We start from the raw sequence: 17613 nt of genomic DNA on the forward strand, positions 1-17613 counted from the left end.
ATTTTGAGGAAACTCCTATTGCTCACTTCATTTATTTAATACTTGCGCAAGTTTCTAAGGATCCACATGACGGATCAGGGCCTCCACTTCTTGGTTGTGTCCATGTATTTCCCGTCGGGCACCTCGTAATTCTCGATGGGCGGGGTGCTCACCACTGCCTTCAGCTTGAACGGGAGCAAGCCTTCGTCAACCTAAAGGACGAGAACAAGCTTATGTGTAAGACAGAAAGCTCTGGGAAAGTGCAAGGAGGAAACAGTTTAACAAGGCTTGTTGTTGGGCTAGTTGGTTCATCATGCTTAGGAAACCTGTAAGCCCAAACAAAGACGAACGCGAAGAAGCGTTTGTCCATGTTCCCCTCTATTGTCTTAGCCTCTGTACGCGCTTACAAGGTTCCTGTGCAAAGAGGAAGTTGGGAACAAGAGCAATGAGCTACAACTCCACCCAGTTATCAAAGAGTTTTGAGCAAAAAGGCTCCATTGAGTGTAGCAAAAAGCAACCTCACCAAACCATCTTGCGTGTGCCTACGTTCAAACAAATTGAAGCACTTTCCAAGCAGACATGATAACTCGGGAGTATTAGCATGTCATTACTTACATGGTAATGCTCCTGGGTTACCATGTCAGTATTGAACCAGCTCCCCTGCACACTTACTTGAGTTTACCTTTCCAAGACCGCTTGTATCCGTGCTTTAATTTCGGCACTTTTTGTAATGTGCAGAAAATTATTGGAAAATATCCAAATAAACTTCATGAAAGAACGAACATCCTTATGATATCATAAAAAAAATTATAAATGATAGAGGTATCCATGTTTTATTGATACCTTAAAAAATTACCACCTTGCAAATTATGACATGTTTCTATAGAACATGCATATAAGGCACTGGCATGTCTATGCCACGTAGGTGATTCCAGGTTTTCAGATAAAACTAAGACAATCTAAAAAACGCTTCCCAGCAAACTTTCTATCAATTTAGATATACCCGAGAAACACAAATAATCAATATTGTGACGAGAAAGAAAAAAGATAATCGACATTAGTTTTAGACGAGTGTCAGGTCAGCTGTCTTGATGAGAAGCCACTTCAGTCTCAGATTAGGGATTCTCAAGCTTTTTCGTCCCAGGGAACCCCAGCGAGCCCCAAAAAATCCCAAGGACCCCCCCCCCCCCCCCCCCCCCTTTGCTTTCTTGCCAACCGATAATACTGGGCAATAAAGGCGTTTCGATAGTGAGTAAGAGTTTCTTGCATTAACAGAATAAGACAAAATGGAGGACTACAGACAGAATAAGAAGGCAGAGGGGTTAACCTGGAGCACAATGTATAATATATATATACATATTAGTACGAAGGGTGAGGTTGCTTTGCCCGCAGCACCAACTCGATCCATGGCTCAGTCCGTGGAAAAATTGAACTAGGGGTGGGGGGGAAGCACTGCAGTTTGGGTGCTCGTGGAACCGATGAGACCAGGGCCCGTTTGCTCGAAGCTGGTTAGCTAACCGCGGTTAACTGGATTTCCCTACGAGGGGGAATTTCGGGTCACGTGACCGGCAGAGTAAGGACGGCGGGGAAACATGGCGGTGCCCCGGTGAGTGAGCGCCGCTCGCTTTGGAACTAATACGTCGTAGTAGCTGCAGTAGCGGGCGCGTTAGTCAGCAATGAATGGTGCAGGAGGTTTTCGCGTTGCCTTACCTCACTTAAAACGCAAAGCATGAGCAATGAACTCGCCGCATTTTTTAGATAGACTTTCGACTCTGGCCATTCCTAAGCCTAAATGAACGCGATAGTTGTCGGCATGGCAACGTCTTTGGAAAGTGGATTGCCTTGACTCAATCGGCCGGGCGTTGATAGCCCACAAAAGCAGACAGCGTTCCCATAGACCTTTTGCTAAATTTGAAAAGCACCGAGGTGCATGCTACGAGTGTAGTTACACGCGCTGCACCTGCTGGCGTCTGCAGTAATAACTGTTCTGAAGTAAAAGGCCTAAAACAAATTTTGCCGTGCACGCGCGTTCGTCAAAGATTTCTTATGATTATTTACTTCAAATCTTTTATAAGTGGAAGGCCAGCGCGCGCGGATCGTAGAATTACACTTTCAGCGTTCTTCTCGATGTTCGGGTAATTTACTAATAGGTCAATTTTCAGTGGAGCCGAGTTACAGGTTTTTCAATTTATGACGGTGTTATATACAGTTCTTACATGCTGGCCAACAATGCTGCCGGTGTACCGCCCGCCTTTCACTGCTCACTTCTTTCTCATCGTTTTTAGGACTGAACTTCGTCGTCCTCTGTCGAACTCTGAAGGAAATTTCAAAGAGGCTTTTCTTCACTTCATACAGCCAAATATTTAGAAAATTTCCAAACAAGGGTTAATTTAGTTTTACTTCGCCGATTATTTGTACCACGAGCAATAAAAATTGTTCCTTAAGCTCAAATGTATGCCGCACTGCGTCGCGAAAACCAGGCTTCGCGCATTTTTTGGGTCCCCCCATTTCGTGAATCTTTCCACGGAAGCCACGTATATTCGCTACAGCCAGTAGGTGACACCAACTACCGCCCCATAATAAAACACGGAGCTATCGCTCATCCAACCCTCGTCAAACTTGGCTAGGTACTTGTAGGTACAGTCCCCGGCAATATGAAAGACCTACTGGGAGCGCGTGGCCGAGGCGGTGGCTGGCGGGGGCGCTGCGAGCGCTGCGGGCAGATCCATTCTGCTTCAAGGGGAGGACGCTCACTCGGGGCTCAGCTAAAGCGCGCGCTTATCAGTTTGTGCTGAGCTTGAGTGAGCGTCCTCCCCTCGATGCAGAATAAAATTGCCCGGAGCGCTCGCAGCGCCCCCGCCAGCCACCGCCTCGGCCACGCGCTCCCAGTGGGTCTTTCATATCGCCGGAGACTGTACTTGGTAGGGAAGGGCGGTTAACTTTTAACCGCGGTAAAAGTTAACCGGCTTCGAGCAAACGGGCCCTGCTCGCGGAACTCCTGTGTTTCACGGAACCCAGTTTGAGAACCCCTGCCCTAGATTGACAGAGTGGGTTTATCGTCAATGTCAAAGTAATTTTTTGGATCACCACAGGAAATTATATAAACACCGCTAAGCTGACGGTGCAATGGAAGCTATGTGCTTGCTGGACCAACCAACTGCCTCCCTTTTATCACCCGTGCATAGGTGTGGGTGAGTGTGATCACATGGTGGACGATAAATGTATGATTGATCCAACGAGCATATAAAGTTTAGGCCAGTTTTTCAGTTTCGAGTTTAGGCTTCTTTCAGGGAGGAAGGGTCATTGCTTTGATAACAGTGAAAGCAATGAACCCACAGATTTCTTGCAAATATTGCCCGCATTAAGATGGGTTTCTGTGTCTGGATACAATTAAGTGTCAATGTGGAGCGCAAGTTCGCCTGCTTTTGCAAGGGTTGTTGTAACGTCAGAACGTTGAGCTCCGATTGGTTTTGAATGAAGGATAGTGGGTAGACCTCAAGGCAGCTTACTTTGAGTTCTACCCACTATCCTTCAATCAGATGCAAAAATGTTCCAAAAGCCGGGATTCATGATGAAAAACAAATACCCCCGACTTGCATAACAATGCCAACAATTTATCAGACGTTTCGTCTCCTATACGGGAGACATCATCAGTGCGGCCTGGAAACACCCGACTATACTTCGTCTCACCCTAGCATGGACTAACCGCGAACGCTGTGCTAGCGCGAGCGGCCAGCCTTGACTGCCTGGACTAGAGCACTTGCTGCACGAGCACTCGTGCAGCCGCCGCGGCTTCATTCAAAGCGACGAGCTCGCGCTTTTAACACGCACGGCTAACAATAGTCCATACTAAGGTGAGACGAAGTATAGCTACCAGCAATCCAACGCTTCTTCCTTCTCTTCATCCCAGCGTAGTGCAGACGACGATAATGTCTCTTGTATGCCATGGACAAAGAAGTCGGCAGAACCAGCACTACAGATGAAAAGGAGGAAGAAGCGTTGGATTGCTGGTAGCTATACTTCGTTTCACCTTATGTTGTACCGCAGCGAAGGCTAGAACCGCGAGCTCATAGCGTTGGCAGCTGCTCTTACTTCACGAGAGCTTGTGCCGCCGAAATGTGCCCCAGAGCAAGGAGCTCGTGCTCGTAGCCTTTCCTGTGGTACATCATAAGGTGAAACAGAGTATAGTCGGGTGTTTCCAGGCCGCACTGATGATGTCTCCCGTATAGGAGACGAAACGTCCAATAAATTGTTGGTATTGTTATGCAAGTCGGAGGTATTTGTTTTTAACCTTCAATCAGAGCCAATCGGAGCTTGGCATCCTTCTGACGTCGCCACAACTACTGAGCAAAAAGCAGACGAGTTGCTCTCCGCATATTTATTATTTTTTTTTTTCATAACAATATAGAACATAAAATGAACAAAATGAATCTTTGATCAACATTAAGCTAAAAAATATGAAGAATTTAATGAAAGTAAATTGTGACAAATGACAAATTTGTCACTAAAATTGACTCAAGAAAACACGCTCCTATATTGCCTAAAATGAAGTTCCGATAACCCAGAGTCCTATACCCGTTTTCACCTCAAGAAAAAAGTAAGTTTTCTGTATGGTTCATGTGCAGCACAAAGTATATTAGTTCTTATGAGATTTGGTTGCCGGAGGAAAAAGCGATGCTTTTGGCGTTTGAAGTGTGTATGTTTTGACAAGATAACATATATCTAATCTAAAATTCACCAGCATATATCTTAATTATCCACATAAAGGGGGGAATTAGTTACGCTCTGCAAGGAGTCGGACTCTTTACTCTGGTTCTCGAGGTGAAAACGAGTATATTTATGAAGAACAAAATCAGTTTCTTGACAGCAGAAACATTTTGGCTTTATTAGTAGAGCTCTATTAATCAATACTTAGTTTAAAGCAAGGGCCTTTAAACCCTGGCCCGTGGAGGCCTTTTGACCGGCCCGTGGTTCTCCCAATGACGCCCAACCCATGGCTCCTTTCCACCGATGCTACCGGTGCAAAAATAAGCGTGCGTAAAGTAACAGCACTGCATACGCTCAACAAACTCATCGCATCCGTTCTAAATCCTAGCCGATTGTACTGTACTAAAATATTAAGGCGGGCTAGTTGGTTCAACATACTGAAGTTATAAAGCTGTCCTCTCTACTTCATGGCCGTGTCTGTCCCTTGCACTTTATAATTTTAATATGATAGTACTGCGTCATATTCGCCTCGAGATCCCATCGGCACGGCTCATCTGGTGAACTATGCTTTGTTTTACACTTACTTGGAGCAAAACGCACGCGAGGCCAAAGCCATGGGAGCTGTCAATGCAGCACTCCTGCACTGGAATCAACTGCTAAGAACTTGTGCTCTGTACCCTCGCCCGTACTCTGTGTCGTTGGTGTAAATGCTTTGTCTCCACCCGCATTTTGAACAGAGTTAATCGCCACGTGCCTCATAGAGAACCACGAATAAACAAACACGCCTCCCATAAATTTAAACTGGGCCTAGAGGCGAATAACATAGTACATATGTTGCCTGTTGTTGTCATCAGCATCGTCATTCTTAGCCACCTGTTTCATGACTGTGCAGTGGCGTCACTAGGGGGGGGGAGTGCAGCTCAGCAGTGAAAGGGGAGGGGTGTTGCGGCAGGCCACCACCCCGGGTGCCACTGACCCTAGTGATGCCGCTATGTTAAAATTACTCCGAGTTCTCACGTATACATGCTTTGGGTCCTGTGTCACAACTATTGTGTCTTCACCGGTTTTACCAGTCTCATCAGTCTCCTTTCCCGTATGTGAAATTCCTCTGCACTTTCATTTATGCCCGGTGAGCTTCGTGGTTCATTATAATTATTTTATAATGGCATAGTTAACTAAATATTAAATTTCAAAATAAAATGTATTTACTAAACCACTTCAGTATTTCTAAACTCTTAACTTGATTATTCATACTTAAACCACTCCCCAAGTTTATTTTAGTTTACTTTTATTTACCTATTTATTTTCCCGCCCTCGAGACTGCGACAGAGCCCAAAACCGGCACCGTAATCAAAAAGCTTGAAAACCCCCGGTTTAAAGGCCGACATACACTTCGCGCTTTCTATTTTCACCTGCCCCCTCCTTTCCTATACCCTCTTCACTTTTTACCTTGCTTCAACACAACCCCTAAATATTACGAGCATTTGACACAAACCTATCAACAGACGTGAGAAAAACGGAAAAACCAACGGCTGGGTGGGACATCATGCCCAGATGTTTCAGCTGCCTCGCTCGTACCGCTTGTGAAGGAGCGCGTGCAGCGTTTTTTAATGTTCGGGTCGGGCTTGCGAAATGCGCGGAAATGTGAAAATCTCTGCACAATGCGTAACAGTTTTTTCCTCCCACCAAACACGCCTGGAAGGAGGAGCTTCAGCGACATTTTCTGCGGCTGTGGCTACTTGGCCCATCAATCCGAAACATAATTTTGATATTCATTAATCCTGCTTCAGTTTCTAAAGCCCGACACGCAAAGATAAATTCTTCCTGGCAGAAGCTTCCTCTCCTTTCCTTCGTTTCCCCCTGCAATTTTCTGCTCACTTTTTCACGTCCTTCTCGCATGCTAAGCGTCTTTTAACCCCCCAAACCTGAACAACAGGGATTAGTCGCACTGGCAGGACATGCGCACCGAAAAAGGGGCCGTTGCTATTGTTTGACTCGAATTCGTGGATCGTTCTTCAGGCTATTGTGACGGGCTCACGAGTTTCTTCTCAAGGAGGACCATACTTTTTTCATTCCTCAGCTGACAGTAGGTTGGAAGCTATGTACTCGTCGGACCAGTCCTATATTTTTAGCCACGTGATTACGCTCCAGTCCATACGCACGTGCAGGAAGCAGGGTCAGCTGATGCAAGGGAGGCGGGTGATTGGCCAGGCGAGCACGTAACTCCCACAGCACTGTCAGCTCAAGCCCACAGCACTGTAACCTCAAGGGTCAAGGGAGATTTTCTTCTTTCGTTTTTTATAGGGCCTGCAGCACGAGCTGCTAAACCTGAGTTTTTAATTATGCACCAAGTAAAGTTTTGGCAGCATGGTGTATGTTCAAGAGCGCAGATATACCACCAACAAATGACGACTCACGTGTAGTGATGCCAAACTATCGATACTGGAATCCAAATGTAACCGTTGATAGTGAAAAAAAAAAAAAAACTATCGATAGTGCTATCAATAGTTGATTATCGTAAAACTATCAATATTACTATCGATAGTCAACCATTGTAAAACTATCGATAGTCCAATATCGTGAAACTCGATAGCATATATCGATAGTCGACTATATCGTAAATTTATTCACAGTTGAATATGGAGAAACTATCGATACCCAACTACCGTAATGCTATCGATGGGGTTTTATTAGGTGGCAGACGAAGAACGTCCAAGAAATGTTGTGCAGCTCGGAGAAAAACGCAACTCCAATTAGTGACTTCCGCATAATTATCGAGGAACATTCTAAAACCTATTGTGAAACAATCACAAAATGGTAGGAATCATCCTTAGAAACTATTGACAATAAACTTAAGATATATATTGTATATTATTGAAAAACTATGAATAAAAGATATCAAGTTGATAGGCCGTCTAAGCTTTTCTGCCGTTTTGGATTGCTTTTCGGGTGTGCCCTTTGTTTTTTATGAGCTCAATCAGAAAAATGGATATCCCTGTCGCCCCTGATAAGACTATATATATGTTGCATAAATCTGGAACCCTGATTGAATTTGAAGAATGGAAAAAACTAAAGCATCAATAACTATGTTTTCTTGGTATAAGCTTTTTCTCTGCTAATGTTGAATTTGAAGTCTGCACAACAAAATCTTCGTTACATTTATTGGTTCAAATATATTCATTTACAAATAATGTAGCGGCTCCTGTATTTTGAAGTTGCATTTTATACCAACAGGTGAATATATTCCCAGTCACCGTTATTAAACTCTGCCAAACTAGAACCACACAAAAAGTGGCAACATGTCAAAGCATACAAGCCTAAGTGCTCTCGTCACCAGCTACTAATTGCCGATTCTCGGGAATTCGCTATAAATGGACATCAGGATAAAAAGAAAATATGATCCCCAGCAGAGCGCTTATTTTCACCTGCATACTTTCAGTCGTACTAAGGCATATGACCTTAGTACGACTGGACCGACAAGCACATAGCACCTACGGCACTGCCAGTACTTCAAGTCCGAGGGTCAAAGTGAAGGCTAGTGTCAAAAGGGGGAAGTGGGAAAGAAAAAGAAGGTATGGCTTCAGCCTTGCTTTGTGTGATTACTAACTGGCCAATAGACTAATCTTTTCTAACCCTAAACCACGACGTAAAAGAGAGGGATTCTTTCCTTCTTTCCTCTTGCAGGAAAAACGGTGAGGAGAAAATCAAGTACAGTGGAGAGTAAGCTTCCTTCTTTCTGCCTGTTGGTTGGTCTTTAAGTGAAAACATGCCCTTTCCATAGAGCCCCTAATCGGGTGTATTTGCTATGGAACAGCTGCATGGCATTCAAAGTTTGCAGACCATATGCAAATATGATATACTACGGATTCAGGTCAGTTGTGACCATTAGTGTTCTCAACTTGGATGGGAATGTTCAATGCTTTGGATGTGCAACGCTACTTGTTGCTCAAGAAAGGACTGCTCGATGTTCTGATGGTTGTCTTATTTAACAGCCGATGCTTATCTCACTGCTTTTAATTAAATTTATCTTTGCTAGTCAGCTTGTAAAGATGAGGTGCAAGCGTGCAAAGCTTTGTGGATTTCTCCTTCTGTTATTGGACACTGTTATGGCAACATATCGGGTTCTTGCATGCAAAATAGCATTTTTCATTCAGACATTGGTTGGCCTTCAATGAAGCCGGTAGTAAATACCATCTCTACGCCCGGTACCAATTTTACTTTCGTACACTGTTGTGAAAGCTAATGGCATGACATATGAGGCATTGGAGATCATTCGTTTGCAGATGCTTATGTGCACCAAAAGTACTGCATGAGCTTAAAATATAAAGTGAAAACAAAGATGTTCTTTTGTGGGTGTTGGGTGCAGGTACAACTGTCAACATAATATGTGAATTTGATTTTAAATTTGAATGTCAGTAGAGTCGGCAGATCCAAGTTGGATGTGAATACCAAAATTCGTGCAGGACTCCACTTATTAATATAATAAAAATCCATATTAATGAGAGAAAAAAGCCATACACTATGAAATGGGTGTTATATATAAAAGGAGCTCTGGGAAGTATCTACTCCAAGGTTAAAAGTGATGGTAATGGTATACTGTATTTTATGGACTGTGGTCCGTACTCAGTGCACGGTCCGCACGTAAACAATTCTTATACACAGCACACCTTGCCAAATGCATGCTCTGTTAGCTCATAAAGAATTGTACATAAATCGTCATTAACATACTGTCATTCACAAAACCTGTTATGTCTCGTCGTAATGAAAAATCTAGAAAAAAACAGATCCTTATACATAGTCTGCACCACGTAACGTTTCATTAAATGTGTATAATCCGTGAACAATAGTGAGGAAAACCCGGTGCTAACGGCTGACAAGCTAAGGAGATTGCAATAACACGTGGTACACCTATGAGCAGGATATAAGGCAAGGATCTAAAAAAAAACATTGTTTCGGCTTATTCTACTGCCAGCAATCGTGTAAATCAAGGCTACAAATCTTCCAACAAAATTGCAAATGAAGAATTTCTGCATAATTTAAAGTTCCTGTTGAAGAAATCTACAAAAAGCATGGACCAAATGTAATTGGTCCAAGCAAAGTCTGAGGGGTCTCTACGCAGGAAGGAACCATACCACATAAATCTACCAATCAGTGACTATGAACACGAGCCCTCCGACCCCAAGGCTAGCCACTGCAGTAACCAAATACGGTACTCCCTTCACAAGCGTGCAAGTTGGCACAGCATTGTCACCTGTACTGCTGCCTGGTAGAGCTCTGGGGACTCTTCCTGCAGCATGTCCAGTGCCTTCTGCTGTGCTGCCACCACCCGCTCCATCATGCTGGCTTCGTTCTCGTGCATCCTCTTGCAGTAGACAGTCCAAGCCCTCTGCATCGCTTCCCGTAATTGGCACGTCTCGTGGTTGAGGACTGGCAAGGTCCTGTGCCTCAGCCTGCATCAGGTACATTACACCTCAACTTTGATTGGGATATTGAAGTGAGGTTTCAGTTTACGTTTCACTTGAATATTTGGAGGTAGTAATCCCAGAGATGCCGAGAAAATAAAGTGTCAAAGTGGGTGCTCATAGAGTATGAAATAAATTAAATAGACTTAACAGGAGAGGCAACACACTCCGGCCATTATAAGGAGCGCAGACAGGACTCCAGGAGGGCTATGTTGCGCTTTTTGCACTCCCAGGAGACTTGGAAGAGGGAAGTGACGTCAACGACACAGCAAATGCAGATTGGATGTTGACAGAAGAAAACGAAATCAACACCCAATCTGCGTTTGCCGTGTCGTTGACGTCACTTCCCTCTCCCTAGTCTCCTGGGAGTGCAAAAAGCGCAACATAGCCCCCCACTGAGCTGTTATTTTGGGGAGGTCACCACAAAAGCAGCTCTGTTCGGGATTGCGCCACAACTTGCCCGATTTCTTTCTGCAACTTCGGCGCCACCTCCATTTCCTCAATGGGCTTGTGCTTCTTTGCGTGTTTCTTGAGCTGTCGAATGCCTTTTTCGATCCTTCGTTTGCGCCGTTCCTCCCTCATGCGTAGGATGGCAGGATCCAGCCGCTTTTTCTTCTTGAGCGGCTCAGCACTACGAGAGAGCAGCGAGGTTTAGGTTCGATTTTGGGACGGTGTCTTACGATACGGTGGATAGTTAGAATACCAGTAACTCACTTTAGCCGCACTGACGTGTGTATGTGGCTCAGGCCAAGGAAGATCGGTGGAGCCAGTCGCGAGCATTGGTGGGCGACCCTGAAAAGAGCACCGACGCTCTTTATGAGAACGTTTTACCGCATGTGCGTTTGCAGACGGACTTACCTTAGCCCCGAAAGTTGGCTTATTAATCCGAGTATATTCATCGCCTCATGCCAGTTAAGCTAAGGTGTAACTTTTTTCAACGCACGCCGACGGCAAGGCGAGCGTACCGAATCTGTTTGGGGAACCCAGTGACCGCTGCCTCTGGTGAACCGGTGAATGGGTGAACCGCTCAGGGGTAGAGAGCCCGTATGAGAGAGAGAATGCGTTGTGAATAAAGATGGGGTGGGGGGACTGGGCGACTCATAGAGCGCTTTGTGCTCGATGGTGGTCACGTGGTCTATCGGGGCCGGCCGTCTGCTGCGTCTGCTGACGTCTTTGCCTGTACTCCTGCTTTCTCGTCACCACGCGACAACGCAGCGCATGCGCACTTGCGACCAGTCTCCACAGGAAGGACAGGAAGCAACGTTGGACGTTGGCCAATAAATTGCAACCGCTCCCCAAGGTGTGAGGTGGACCCTCTCTACAATCTAGGCTCTCTACGTAGGAGCAGTAGGGGAGTTGTTGGGGTAGCCGGGAGCGACCCTAGAGTTTTATTCTTTTACTCCACGGACCACGGTCATAATCTAATGTCCGTATTGTTTTACTAAAAAAAATTTAATATGAGGCATTAAATTTTAAAGGGACTCGCTAAAATCAAAAATTGCATACTGTTTTTTTTTATTTTTTTTTTCACCTTCTTTGCGGCTTTGTCAGCGTTGTCAGCTTTGCCAGCTCTCACCCTCTCACTTTCTCTTTCCCCTTGCCAACTCCCGCAAGCGTTGCCTGGCGTTGCCGCAAGACGTTCGATCATGGCGTCTGGTGGAAGTGGATCAGTGGTTAAACGCAAAATAAGCGACTTGAAAGTCGTTCAGCTCCGGAACGAGTTAGAGAAGCGAGACTTGGACAAGACCGGCTTCAAAGCTGCTTTAATTGAAAGACTCTCCAAGGTAAATGACTAGTCCCTAAGGCCTTAGTCGAAACAATGAACACGTCGACAAATCAGGCACTAGGCCTAGATTCTGGAACTACGGTTTTATATGACTGTTCCATATTACTGCGTCCTTTTGAATTTCTTTCAGTACCCAAGCAAGCTTCTCCAAGGCTTCGTTTGCTCTTATAAGCGTGCCCGCAAAGTCCCCCCCTCACCCCGCCCCTCAAATAGCTGCAATCCATTTCTTGCTTTTTGTTTTTCTGCCTATGACGAGTAATTTTCCCATTAGTGACTCCTCGTCAAACGAAATGACGTACGGCTTTCTTCCTTTCGCACACACGTCTCGTGCTTTGCGTAGCTGGCGATAGATTCAGCAACAGCAGCTGTGTTTAAATGTATATTACGAGCGCCTATTTATTTTATTTTTTTTCTCGGGTACTGGAAAGAAACCAATCAAATTAACTGCACGTCTTTTTTTTTATTATTATTTATTGTAAGCTGATACACAGGGACATGTTCTTTTCGACCACGCACTACAGAAGCTTACATGAAGAGCTTAGTTTAGAAAGCGACAACTTTTGCTGAAGACGAGCACTTGCTCTTTTGTAAGCGATAGATCGTATTCACTGGGAGTCATATTTGAGTTGACTGCACCATACCTCGGCAAAACTCACTCACGAGTGGATTCACCTTCGCCGATCAGGGGTGAGTTCATGAGTTTGGCGAGGGGCACGATTTTATGAGGCTGGTGAGTGCATGAGTTTGGTGAGGGGCACAAGTTCATGAAGTCGGTGAGCCAGAGGCCGTGAGGGTGAGGGCAACTTTTTATTTTGAGCTAGCTGTGAGTGCGTTCAACCAAAAGTGTCGACCTCTGGACTGCTCACAGGGCATACTCTGGATGAGTTCTTATTTATGCAGGGGTGGAACGACTGCGCCATTTTGCGCCAGACGCATTTGTCTGCGCCATTCTGCGCCATGTTGCAGAAACTGCGCCACAATCAATACCTCGGGCCATTATGAGCTGAATTCCAAAGCGTGCCCCCCCAAAAATTTATTTTTTGTCTTGGTTTCAATTTTTATCGACTCGAGTGGCAACAATGAGCGCGTTTAGCTTGGTCGGCCTTGTAATCCTTTGTTCTGTTTATTCTCCCTGTGTATCCTGAGTCGGAAGCGTGCGAAAAAACTCGGATTCTAAGTGCTACACCACCTGCGACTGGATTGTTATTCTTCAACCATAAGCGGTTAATCAAAGTCGGCCGAGGTGAGGTCGAGTCGTTGAGCGGTCAGATTGCCTGAGGCACTGCAGCCCGGGATCCGAACGTCAGCCAGTTGAAAACAAATGAGCAAAATAATCCTTTTATGTACTTCATCATTGATGGAACCACATTCTCTCAAGATAAATTGTTATTTGATAGAACTGAAACGCGGTCCAATCCGAAACCTTGCCGGCCAGCAGCCCTCATGCGAGCGGTAGATCTGCTCGGCGTACTTTAACCTTGCTCCTGCTCATTGCTTCAAACACGATAACTCCGTTAATCGTAGTCTGTTGCTTCGATATTGAGTTGCACCATAAGATAAACTTGAAATTTGTTTCCCTGTTCAACCGTGCAACTGCTCATCCGTCGCTTACACACGTCATGTGGTTCGCACATATAATTACTTTGTCGAGCACGTGTGGGTTGTGCGATAAGCAGTGCTGGTTTGCATTTTGAGCAACTGAAAGCCACTCGTAAATTATCAAGGATGCTATCTTCAGAAACATATGGTACTTGCTTTTTGGTTCTCATTCAAAGCTTCAAGTTTTCACATCTATTACACTGTTATCCCATATCCCTAGGTCCCTTACCACTCATGTTTAACCGTACTGCTTAGCACAATTGAAATTGCTCCCGTACTTGTCTAAGGCACAAGCTAAAGTGCAACAAAAACTGATCCGAGCTGCTCCTAGCCTGCTCCAGAACATAGTATTAGCTGCTCCCAACCTGCTCCAAAACAGCTGTTTCAGCTGCTCCCGTGGGTGCTCCCAAGTACATTTCATGAGTTCCACCCCTGTTATGTTCTCCCAAGGAATACAATATTGATGGTGCGCAGTATGTCCGTTGGAAGCGTTGTGGAAGCTTGGCGTCAGCACGTGCTCAACAGCAGCGAGCTCGGCTATGGCTGCCAGTGAGTGGGCAGTATTCACTGGGTGTCATATTTGAGTGTGGTGTTCACAGCGTATGCTCAGAACAAGCCCCCCCTTCTTAAAAGAACTATACCATCTTGATGGTGTGCAGCGCTTGTGGAAGCTCAACGCCAGCTTGCACTCAGCAGCAACGGACCCTTTTATGGCCGCCAGTGAATACTACCTATACACTTGACAGCTCGGTAAGACGAGGTGAACTGAGGTGTAATTTCACCTTGCTTTTGAAATAGTGTTAATGATTTACACTTCGATTTTTCAGGCTCTAGAGGAAGAGGGCTTGGATCCCGAAGCCCACGAGTTTGAAGTTCCGGCTGATCCCATGTCTGCCAAAAAGACAAGTAGGTTGCACAGCAATATACGTGAACTCTGCGAGAGTCGCTGCTAGGTTACTGGAGAACTGAGTGAACAAAAATCATGCTATGAAAGTTGTGCTTCAGAAGGTATAAAATTGCACGTAGAAAATATCTCAAGTTTTAGATTAAATGGCATTGGTTCGAGAATGAGGCATATTCATTTTGCCCCCACAACCAAGTACTGGTGCAGGGCAATATATTTCCAAGAGGCGCAAGGCTGGTTGCACTTTACGCACATTCTACACGGATGTATGCAGAGGAGGCGAATCAAATGTGCCCGTGTGCAATTTCAAGACGTCGGTTTCTCGTGACATCAATGCTAGGAGAGGAACGTGGTTGACCGTGCCAAAATGTAGCATGCCACTATCAAAATAGGTGTAGCCGGGGGAGGGTTGGCAGGCTTAGCTGCGTGTTTTGGCGAACCGAACTGCTGTATAACAGTTGCTAATAACTAAACGCACAAAAGTAAAAAGGCATGGAAGGCATTCTTTTAGTTGGATAGGTCAAAACATGAATATTACCTTACCACCCACTGCAATGCAAGGAATGAAAACTAAATATATGCTTGGAGTCCCAAGGTTTGTTTTGCTGCTCCAAAAAGTGTTCCAAAAGGACTGATCACTCGCATATCACTGAATCATTTTTTCAACAGTGTGGTCAACAGTTTCATTGGGCTCTGCAGTCACCGACACTGAGAACAACAAGGCGTGACCCAGTATGTCCCTTGAGCGCGAGCATCTCAATTCGGAACCAGTAGAAGCCCGTAGTGTTCTATACAATACAGTGAAAACACAACTGGATGCTCCGTTTGCTCTGCCCGGCATGCTTGCGCTTCAATAGCCTAAGCCTTCTGCTGGTAGAGTTGGGCCTCATCTTGTTTCCTAAAATAGTACAAAGCAGATTGAAGGCAATTAAAACCACTATATTATAAGAAAGAAAGTACACAGTAACAAATATGTAAACACCTGTTTTTAATGTGATAACATTCTTCAGCTACCCCCCCCCCCCCCCATTTTGTGGACTTTTTTGGCATCCTAAATTTAGCAGAAAAATTTGTCACCTGACCTATGCACAAATTCAGTTTCCCTAAGTTTAGCGGAAAAATTGATGTCACGTAACCTATGCACCACTTTAGTTTCCCCGCTAAATTTTGTGAGAAAATTGATGTCGTGACCTGACGTCACGGGACCTACAGGCAAATTCAAGCTCCCCGCTGAATTTAGTGGGAAAATTGACGTCGCATGACCTATGCACCAATTCAGTTTCTCCACTTTTCCTTAAATAAACAGAACATTGATTTAGCGTCGATGTCCTCGACGTCGTCCTAGAGGTTGTCTTAGAGGCCGCCTTATGCCTCATTCACACAGCTGGCGTGTCGCCCCGTCCTGGCGAAAGCACCTTCAGCGCTGTGCCGAAATCGGGACGGTGCGGGGACGGTGGAGTGTTTAAACCAGCTACGACGGAGCTGCCGGCGGTGGTTACGTGAATAGATGGATGCTGGTGGCTGTGTCCCTTTATAGATCTTTTCATTTCAGTAGTTGCCTGACCGGCGGGTAGAGGGCGCTGGCGCACTCGCCGCCATTAGGTTGCTTCAATTTGGTCGGTTTCGGTTTCAACGTGCACGCGATTGTGATGCTGTTTCAAGTTACTTTCGATTAATTTTGCGATATAAATTTCTTTCTTTTAGCACACAGCGAATGAAACAATAGTGTTGAATCACTTGGCAAACCATGAAGGGGTTTCGAGCCGAAATTGCGATATTTTTTTCACGAACACTATGCACGTCTGATTCCGTCCATCGTTAACTTCGGCCAGGTTCGGCGGTGAAACAACTGCGCTGATGCACAGCGAGGAGTACCATTGTCCACGGCCGTACCCGCGGACACTAATTTCTAGAAGAAAAAAATAAAGAGCAGGACAAGCTCCGCCTGCAGCGTGCGCTCGTTGCCTGCCGCCGTGCTTTGGCTGTGCGTGCACCGAGCGGTACGGAAGGTAGATAGCTCGCGCTCAAGTCAGATATTGAACTGATCATCTTATATTGCAACAGACTATATTGCATCAGTGCTTAGTGAGAAAGCAGGTCGACAACATGATTAACAATCTGCCGAATCACCAAAAACAGATGAACTGACGAGTTTATACTGTTCAATGTTTGGTTTCCCTACACCAACCTTTTCTAACTTCGAGACTGGAAACGTCTTTTATAATGACTAGAAAAGTTTCATATATTCAGGTAGACAATATAAAAAAGTGATATTGTCCCTGCCTGTTTTATTTAAAAAAATTAAGCGCTCGAGAAATATTTTGATAGACCAGCGTAGGCCTGACTAGAAAATTTCTTTAACTGAAGTACTCATTAACAGCATTTCAAAATATTGGCCTTATGAAATAAACTTTTTGTTATATGGACATTTGCTTACGACGTTCTCAAGGTATAAGAATGGTGAGATAAGTGAATGCCAGACTTCAAATAAAGTCTGATATTCATCTTCTATAAAATTTGCCGAATGAAATTGAAGAACGCAAAAGAAATGATCTCCGATAAGTTTGGCTGAAGTCGAACGCCAGGCGCCACCCAATGTACCTGTGTTCACTGTTCACTGATTTAAAACGATGCGCTTTGTACATTTTGACGTCGCCGGCTACTGAAAGGAACTCCCTATTCGCCGTCGACAACCGGCTGCACTCAGGGCATTTTCATGCAGAAGGATTCTTTTCAGCGTCACAATTTGTGAATCATAGGCAATATCAAGTTGTCTGTGACAGTTTCTTACGCGGGGAGTCCAAATATTTGTGTTGAAATAAATTAATTCAAACTTCGTGTTATATGAAAAAATTACTTAAGCAACTGAAAGACTATGGACACGGGACCAAGCGCGATATACTATTCCGTGGAATTCATAGATATACCGATAAAGCGAATGCTTATATCACACACGCGATTAAGCAATTAAAACAGATATAGGTGTGATATTTCGAACATACAAGTTGCCTAATTTTAAGGTACCATTATTTAAAGCATAAAAAATAATTCAAACTAAATGTTTGTTCCAGCGTCTTGTCCACAAGTTCCCTAGTGTAATCAAAAGAAACGGTTTCCGATCTGTTGTAACTACAAAACACCATGCTTTCAGGAAAAACACGTGGTTAATTACGCTG

The 17613-nt window shown here is 44.8% G+C and overlaps 2 protein-coding genes across 2 annotated transcripts in view; one reads left to right on the forward strand and one right to left on the reverse strand.

Moving 5' to 3' along the window:
- Nucleotide 1: 1 nt before the first annotated feature.
- On the reverse strand, nucleotides 2-11407 carry LOC8052369 (39S ribosomal protein L40, mitochondrial). Its single transcript, XM_029993438.3, has 5 exons — nucleotides 11007-11407; nucleotides 10863-10940; nucleotides 10609-10779; nucleotides 9938-10136; nucleotides 2-191 (listed from the first exon to the last, which is right to left on the reverse strand). Exons 1-5 carry the CDS (start codon nucleotides 11045-11047, stop codon nucleotides 75-77), a joined length of 606 nt encoding a protein of 201 aa, XP_029849298.2. The 5' UTR covers nucleotides 11048-11407; the 3' UTR covers nucleotides 2-74.
- Nucleotides 11408-11736: 329 nt separating this feature from the next.
- The window catches only part of LOC8035054 (scaffold attachment factor B1), a 37495-nt gene continuing 31618 nt past the window's right edge, over nucleotides 11737-17613 (forward strand). The window contains exons 1-2 of the mRNA XM_029993439.3: nucleotides 11737-11932; nucleotides 14361-14439. Coding sequence (XP_029849299.2) covers nucleotides 11795-11932; nucleotides 14361-14439 — 217 coding nt within the window. The 5' untranslated portion in view covers nucleotides 11737-11794. The remainder of the gene's footprint in view (nucleotides 11933-14360; nucleotides 14440-17613) is intronic.

The sequence above is a fragment of the Ixodes scapularis genome, unplaced genomic scaffold (genome assembly GCF_016920785.2).
Source record: "Ixodes scapularis isolate PalLabHiFi unplaced genomic scaffold, ASM1692078v2 PGA_scaffold0__279_contigs__length_252992795, whole genome shotgun sequence".
Lineage (NCBI taxonomy): Eukaryota > Metazoa > Arthropoda > Arachnida > Ixodida > Ixodidae > Ixodes > Ixodes scapularis.

Excerpts from the sequence above, each read along its gene's own strand:
- LOC8052369 (XM_029993438.3), bottom strand. The coding sequence starts at position 11,047 with ATGAATATACTCGGATTAATAAGCCAACTTTCGGGGCTAAG. Across the intron at positions 10,941-11,006 it reads AGCCAACTTTCGGGGCTAAG|GGTCGCCCACCAATGCTCGC; the intron begins GTAAGTCCGTCT and ends TGCTCTTTTCAG. Across the intron at positions 10,780-10,862 it reads CACACGTCAGTGCGGCTAAA|TGCTGAGCCGCTCAAGAAGA; the intron begins GTGAGTTACTGG and ends GCTCTCTCGTAG.